Raw genomic sequence first — 8,129 nt, 5'->3', positions numbered from 1 at the left:
TTATTTGCATTAAATAGTTTGTCACCTAGATATTTTGTATGACATGGTAGTGTACTTCCTCTGTTCCAAATTATAAAGCGTTTTGACTTTTTTTATTTATCTATTTTTGCTATGTATCTAGACATATTATTATATCTGGATGCATCATAAAATGGATGCACAAAAAAAAAAGTCAAAGCGACTTAAAATTTAGAACGGATGGAGTATTTAAGAAGAGAGAAAAGAAATGAGTTTTATCTAATGAAACTTTAATGGCATGATTACTAACTTTCTATAAGTTATGAAATTAAATGTCTAGAAATTTATAGAACGAAACTCTTCATTAAAAATAGATATTTGATTTGAGTTTTATGTCGTTTGATATGCCATGGCAGTGTTGGAACTAGCGCCATGAAACTCGCACCCCCTTTGGTAGTGTTCGGGTAGGATAAATTTTTACTGTTCATACTAGATCAGAATATTGTGAAAGAAAAATATCATAGGCTGAGAAAAAAAAAGCGGCTTGTTTCACAGCCGAACGCTCCCTAAGAGTGACGGACTGACGGCGCCGCGCAAGCGTGTTGTCGGGGTGGGGTGGTGGCCCGTCCCGTCGCCCATTCGCCCAGGCCTCGGTCGCGCCACCCGTCCGTCGCTGGGGCGCGACCGCGGTGGCCCAGCGTCACGTGAAGCCACGTGAAAGTCAGGGCCAGACCCCGTCACGCTCGGAGCCCAGTTTGTCCGGTGCGAGTCAATCAGATCCGTTTGCTTGTCGTGTCTGCTCTCCTCTCGCCGTCTCCCGGCCCGCTGTGCTCGTGCCCGGGCTCTGGTGACTGCGGCGAGACTGCCAGTGTGTGCCTGCGCGCGCGGAGACGAGCGATCGACTGGACTCCGGAGAGACCGGTACCCGCGCCGAGCCACCGACGCTTGGTGCTGCCCAGTGCCCACGCGGCTGACTTTTGTCTCAAAAACTCACAGACTGGGACCATGGCCTGGTTTAGATTGAGATTAGGAATCAGTATTTGGCACTGTAGCACTTTCGTTTGTATTTGATAATTATTGTCCAATCATGGTCTAACTAGGCTCAAAAGATTCGTCTCGTAATTTACAATCAACTGTATAATTAGTTATTTTTTTATCTATATTTAATACTTCATGTATATGTCCAAAGATTTAATGTGATGGAGAGAAAGTGAAAAAACTTACCATGTAAACGAGGCCCATAACGCAGGTGTGCTCGTGAATCCCGTGGAGCCGTGGAGGCATGGTGGGTAATCGCGCGTGCTCCGTGTCCGGCGGCGACCGTATCCGCGACTCGGCGTGCCGCTTCCTTCCCTGAATTGTCTTCACTCTTCAGCAGAATAGAACCTGCTTTGTTGTTCAGAGCTTCAAGCTGACATGGACATTCGCCGAACTGCCAGGTTCCAGCAGCCGCCCGGGTGCGGGGCCGTGTATGAATGAATACCGAAGTTCCTTCGCAGGGTGCCAACTCTGGAAGAGTTAGCTTAAAAGTAGAGCGCATCTGCAAACACATTCACCGATCGCTGATGTACCGATCGTATCGATCAGAATGGCCATACAGCAGACAGACATGTGCCGTGTAAACCAGGAACAAGTTTCCAAGCTCGATTAGAAGTTCTTGTGATGTGCGAATGGACGTATCGTGCCAACATTGATCAACAGAACCAAGATGTGCGTTCATTCTTCTTCTTAAAAAAAAAGGAAAAAGAAACAAACGGAACCAAGATATATGGATCCCATCCAAAACTCTGAAACGAACACCAGATGTAGAACACGCTCATCGCTCGACAGTCGGTCGACAGGATGTAGTGTGATCGATGGTACCATTCCAAGTTCCAAACGATGGAACCAGTTCTTCTTATTTTTCAGCAATTATTAGTAGTTCCATGAAATATCTACAACATGAAGCCTAGTAGTATGTACGAATTACAGTTCAGTCACCCCCAGCCTTTTGTCCCACAAATTCCAAAGATGTTACTGCATATATAATCCCGATCAGGCAACCACATCTCAACCTCAGCGTATCTAGCAGTGAGTTCTGAGTTCATGACGATATGACATGGTGGCAACGAACCCCAGGCCCGGCCCTGGAACACCCAACATGGGCCGCGAGGCCCCCGGGCCCAAAGCCCGTCCATCCGCCGCGCGCCGGGTGGGCAAACCGGCAGCCGGCGGCGGCGACGGGTCATTCATCCCACGCCGCCCTAGCTCAGCTGGGTCCCCAGCAGCTGAGGTACATGGCCTTGCGGAGCGACTCGTCGGCGCCGGCCGCCCACGCCGCGGCCAGCGCGGCCGCCTGGGGGGCGAGCCCGGCCAGCCGGTCCCGCGCCCCCGCCCCTGCCGCAGCGGAAGGCGCCCTCTCGCGCTGCGCACGCACGGCGGCCACCGTGGCAGCCGCCCACACCCGGCTCATGTGCGCCATCCAGTCACAAACTCGGGCTCTGCTCTGCCTAAGGCTTTGTGCTGCTTCCTTCCTAGTTCCTTCTCTGAGGTCTGAGCTACGCTGCTGTTGCTGCTGGAGCTGGGAGGTGGGAGAGGGTGGTAGTTGTAGAATTGTATTGATGAACTCGACAACATTCTATTGATCATGGCATGTACATAGAATCGTCATGGTCTTTGGCCAAGTCTGTACAGGCGAGGGCGTTACACGTGAGCGGGCGAGCGCACAGAGAGGGAGCATGGGCGCCGTGGAGACCGGATCGTGTGGGCGTCGTGGAGACCGGGTGATTCAGTTGGGGTCGCGGCGAGTGCGCGCTGGGCGGCTTTAGCCGTTGCAGAGCTGTTTCCGCTAACACCCCCCGCAGTCTCGACGTCGGGCGCGGTGACGAAGAGGTTGTTTCTGAAGTCGAAGAATAACGCTGAAGGCAGCCCTTTGGTGAACACATCAGCGAGTTTGCGCGCACTGGGAACGTGTGTGACGTAAAGCTCTCCAATGGCCACTTTTTCCCGAACGAAGTGGATGTCTAGCTCAATGTGCTTGGTTCGCCGATGGTGGACAGGGTTCCTGGACATGTAAACTGAAGATATGTTGTCGCAGAAGGCCACAGTCGCTGAGGGAACCTTACAGAGGAGCTCGCCAAGAAGATGTCGAAGCCAAGAGCACTCGGAGACGGCGTTGGCGATGGCGCGGTACTCAGCTTCCGCGCTCGACCTTGACACCGTGGTTTGTTGCTGGGATGACCACGAGATGAGTGAATTGCCGAGGAAGACGCAAAACCCTAAAGTCGAACGTCGCGTGTCTGGACAACCAGCCCAGTCGGTGTCGCTGTAGGCGGTGATCGTTGGTGAAGGAGCGGCGCGCAGTTGGATGCCGAGGCTCGTTGTCCCTTTGACATACCGGAGGATGTGTTTCATCAACGTTTGGTGTACGTCCCTCGGTGCATGCATGTGTAAGCACACTTGCTGCACAGCGTACGCAATGTCTGGATGTGTGATCGTCAGATATTGCAGTGCGCCAGCGATGCTTCGGTAAGTGGTGGTGTCGTCGATGAGCTTGCCGTCAGCAGCAGATGCTTTTGGCTTGGTGTCCGTAGGTGTGGCGACGGGGTTGCAGTTGGCCATGCCAGCGCGCTCCAAGAGATCCTTGGCATACACCGACTGGGAGAGGAAGAAGCCATCTTTGGTACGTCGAACGTTGATGCTAAGGAAATGTTGAATTGGCCCCATGTCCTTCGCGGCAAATGCGTCGTGTAGTCGAGCGATGACATGGCGAAGGAGCGACGCTGAGGATGCCGACAGGATCATGTCGTCGACATATAGGAGCAGGTACGCCGTGGCCCCGTTGCGGTGGTAGACGAAGAGGGAGGAGTCGACCTTTGACTGGATAAACCCCAAGCTAGTGACGTGCCCGATGAAGCGTTCGAACCACGCCCATGGTGCTTGGCGAAGACCGTAGAGGGACCACGACAAGAGACAGACATCATTCGGGCGCTGAGGATCGGTGAACCCGGTGGGTTGCTGGCTGTACACCCATTCGCGAAGGTTGTCGTGGAGGAAGGCGTTGGAGACGTCGAGTTGATGAGCCGGCCAGTTGTACGTCGCCACGAGAGTGAAAACGGTGCGGATCATGGCCGGCTTGACTACCGGTGAGAATGTCTCGCCGAAATCGACGCCGGGGCACTGGTTGAACCCACGAACAACCCATCGAGCCTTGTATCGCTCTCGAGTTCCGTTGGGATTCATCTTGTGTTTGAAGATCCATTTGCCGGTGATGACGCGGGCATCGGGTGGCCGTGGCATGAGAGTCCATGTCTTGTTAACCTGCAACGCATCAAATTCGCTTTTCATGGCAGCATACCAGTTGGGGTCTTTGACTGCACTACGGACGCTCTGGGGGATCGGGGAGATGGTCGTCGATGCCGCCATGGCGTACTTCGGGTTGGGTTTGTGGATCCCAGCCCGAGCACAAGTGATCATCGGGTGTCTAGGATTTACGTCGTCATGTGCTGGTGGTGCTGCAGGGGCGACCGCGGGCGCCGCAGCCAATGGATTCGTGGACGGCGATGCAATGGGTGACATCACGGTAGATCTAGGCGCAGGCACTGGTGGTGATGTGGGTTCTGGCATTGAAGATGAGCCCCTATCTGCACCATTGGGCATCGGTGCATGGATGTGTCGCGCTGTGCGCGCGCGCCTCGGATGTTGTGGTAGATCGATGTCGAGACGAGGCGGCGACGACGGTGGACTCAGGTGACGGCGTGCGGTAGTCGTGGCGTGGCCTGTCTACATGAACGGTGGATCATCTGCCACTGGTGACGACACAGCAACGGCGGGCGTGGAGTCACGGAAGGGGTAGACAGACTCGTCGAAGACCACGCGGCGCGACGTGATGACCTGATCCAATGAAGACACAAGTTGTGGATCGCACGACGAGCTTGTGAGGCGACGTGGTGATCATGTTGGCGAAGCAGAGGCATCCAAAAATGCGTAGCTCGTTGTACGATGGCGCCACGCCAAAGAGCATGGTGTACGATGTCGCGGCGCCCGTGATGCGACATGGACAACGATTGATCAAGTAGGTCGCCGTGGCCAGGGCTTCGGCCTAGAACGCCAGTGGTGCTGCACTGTGAATTAACATGGTGCGAATACAATCATTAACAGTTCGTAGAATTTTCTCGGCCTTCCCGTTCTGTTGCGAAGTATAGGGGCAGGATAGACGCAGTTGTGTGCCAAGAGAGCAGAGGAGCAGACGCATGGTGGTAGAGTCATACTCCCGTCCATTGTCTGTCTGGAAGGCGACGATGGGTAGATGAAATTGAGTGTGGACATAGGAAATAAAGGAACAAACAGTGGGAAGAACATCGGATTTATTTCAAAGTGGAATTGTCCATAAGTAATGACTATAATCATCAAGAAAAATGACATAGTACTTATAACCAGAATGACTAAGAACTGGAGACGTCCATACGTCTGAATGAACTAGCTAAAAAGGAAAAATGTATGTGATGCTGAGTCGGCGAAGGGAAGACGGACATGTTTCCCCAGCCGGCAAGAATAACATGAATGAGCATCAGATTTATTACATTGAAAAGGAAAAGTTTGTAAAATTTAAGAAGTGATGGGGTGTCCGGGGTGTCCCAGCCGCTGATGCCACAGAGATGTTGCTGATGAAGCAGTGAGTGCTTGGTGTTGTGGAAGGCGGATGGGGTAGAGGTCGCTGCTGCTTTCACATCAAAGCATCTCCGCCCTGGTAGGAAGATCCTTGATAGAGAAACCAGAGGGGTCAAACTCGATAGAAACATTGTTGTCACGAGTTAAGCGGCGAACATTGATCAAGTTCTTAATGAGGTGAGGGGAAATAAGAACATCATTTAACCAGAGAGGGGAGGTGGCAGTAGGAATGAGTGTTTGTGCTTGATGTGTGACCGGCATACGAGCACCATTGCCTACTATGATAGTAGAAGATGATGATCGCATGGAAGAGGGAGAGAAGTTACCAGGAGATGACGACATGTGCGATGACGCGCCAGTATCAAAATACCACTCAGACGCGCTTGGAGGATGATGGGGGATGCCGGTGGACTAGACTGTGGCGTAGAGGGCACTGGTGTCAAAGGGGGCGCCAAGCGAAGGTGCGAATGGATGCGTGGCCATCATGACCTGCTGCGGCTGGAACGACGGACGAGGTCCTAGAACGCCAGCTCCGGGGGTGCCAGGGATTGTAGCCTACGGCCCATGGCACGGACTGCACGCTTGAGTTGTTGGATCGCAGCGTGCCGCCGTTGCCACGACCTTGGCCACGGCGCCGATCTTGGCGATTGTTAGAACGGTTGTTGCCACCGTTGTTGGATCGGGGCGCTATGGAGGAAGAAGACCCATCCTTGTGGCTGGTGGATGCCGAGTTGGAGGATCCGCTGGGGTTGTCACCTTGAGTCACGGTGAGGGCCTAGCCAGCTTCGGCGTTGGCGTCGTGCTGAGCGTTGAGCTCCTCAAGAATGAGGAAGGAGCTGGCGCTCTAGAAGGAGTGCGGTGGGTACTTGGACGTGATCACCGGCTTGACGTAGCGGTACCGGGGATTGAGGCCGTGGAGGAGGTTGAGCACCTGACTTTGCTCAGAGATGGGATGGCCGATGTCGCGCAGCTGATCCACGATCTGCTTCAGCTTGGTGCAGTAGTCGTTCATGGACATGTCGCTTTGCTGCAGGGTACGCAGGTCGGTCTCGAGATACACGGCGCGCTGCAGCTCGTTGTCCTGGAACAACCCTTCGGTGGCGTGCCATAGGGAGAAAGCGTTGTGGCGATCGCGACGAATGATGTCAAAAACGCCCTTGGAGACGGTGGCAAGGATCCAGTTGACGACGCAGGAATCAACCCTGTGCCACTCACCATCACGGTCCTGGGACGGGGTAGGGGAACAAACATGACCCTCGAGACCGAACTTGCCGAGGGTGGAATCGAAGAAGTGGCGCCATTGGTCGTAGTTGCCTTCGTCCATGTCGAGGATGACAGGGACGTGGTGGCGGATGGAGATGCCCTAGATCGCAGAGGCGGTGGCGGGGGCGACGGAGAGGTCGTCATCCAAAGAGGAGTCGGAGTGGTGGGAGGAGGGCGCCATTAGAGTAGCGGAAGGAGAAGTGGCGAAGGGATGCTCTGAGACAACCATGGACGATGATACCATGTAGAATTGTATTGATCAACTAGACAACATTCTATTGATCATGGCATGTACATATATAGATTACAATCATGGCCTTTGGCCAAGCCTGTACAAGCGAGGGCGTTACACGCGAGCGGGCGAGCGCACAGAGCGGGAGCGTGGGCGCCGTGGGGACCGGATTGTGTGGGCGCCGTGGAGACCGGGTGATTCAGTTGGGGTCACGGCGAGTGCGCGTGGAGCCACGGCGAGTGCGCACTGGGCGGCTTTAGCCGTTGTAGAGCTATTTCTGCTAACAGTAGTCGGTAGAAGGGGCGGTATATGTAGCGGGCGAGAGGGTGGTTTTGGTAATTACGACCGATGGTTTTGGGGATGGGTGGTTTTGGTATTATCTGCTGCATCTCTTGGCTGGGCTGGGGGTGATGCGTCCCTTTCTCTGGCCCCGTTGCTTGCGGGGCAGAGGATAAGAACATGGTGCGCTTTTGCTCTGGCATCTCGCCGAGTTTCTCTCCTGTCATGCCTCTCATGAGAGGCGCATCAACTCTTGCCGGATCATGGGCTCCCTCTTCTTCTTCACGTTTTTATAGGACTCCCTCTACTCTTCTTCTTCTTCTTCATGTTTTTACTAGGCTCCTCTGTTGACTAGCTTTGTGATCGTCGATGCAAAAACCTTGGTGCAACTCATGCTCTCCAGTCTCCACAAGACAATAATAGAGCATCCAAAAGATTGTTTGGTTTACGAATAAGGAGGGATAAAACGGGCCTATTATAGTTTTTTAATAGGATGATCACATCTTTTTTTGACAACAAGGATGATCACATCTTTGTGTTTGTACTAGAAAACTTGATCAACCTGTTTCACACTAGACCAAAAACTAAAAAACTATGTGCACCTTAGATTTTTCTAGTGTGTTCTATCTTAGCCAACTCACAAAAAGTTTTGCAAACTAGAGCCAAACCTACCAAGAGAGGTGGAGACAAAGATGCATACGTATCGGTTGTCAAAATGTATCCCCTAGTCCATGTTGAAGCTCCATAA

The 8,129-nt window shown here is 53.2% G+C and overlaps 1 protein-coding gene across 1 annotated transcript; it reads right to left on the bottom strand.

The window, feature by feature from the left end:
* Positions 1 to 6,451: 6,451 nt before the first annotated feature.
* LOC136544448 (uncharacterized) lies at positions 6,452 to 6,931 on the bottom strand. The gene has a single exon (XM_066536609.1). The coding sequence runs from the start codon at positions 6,929 to 6,931 to the stop codon at positions 6,452 to 6,454; it is 480 nt and encodes a 159-aa protein (XP_066392706.1).
* Positions 6,932 to 8,129: the final 1,198 nt, after the last annotated feature.

This window comes from Miscanthus floridulus, chromosome 3 (assembly GCF_019320115.1).
Source record: "Miscanthus floridulus cultivar M001 chromosome 3, ASM1932011v1, whole genome shotgun sequence".
NCBI classification, from domain to species: domain Eukaryota; kingdom Viridiplantae; phylum Streptophyta; class Magnoliopsida; order Poales; family Poaceae; genus Miscanthus; species Miscanthus floridulus.
Note: the sequence above shows the minus strand (reverse complement) of the source record. Positions and strands in the feature narration are given on the sequence as shown.

What these genes read in the sequence shown, in the direction of transcription:
- LOC136544448 (XM_066536609.1), bottom strand. Translation starts at nt 6,931, where the DNA reads ATGGACGAAGGCAACTACGACCAATGGCGCCACTTCTTCGATTCCACC.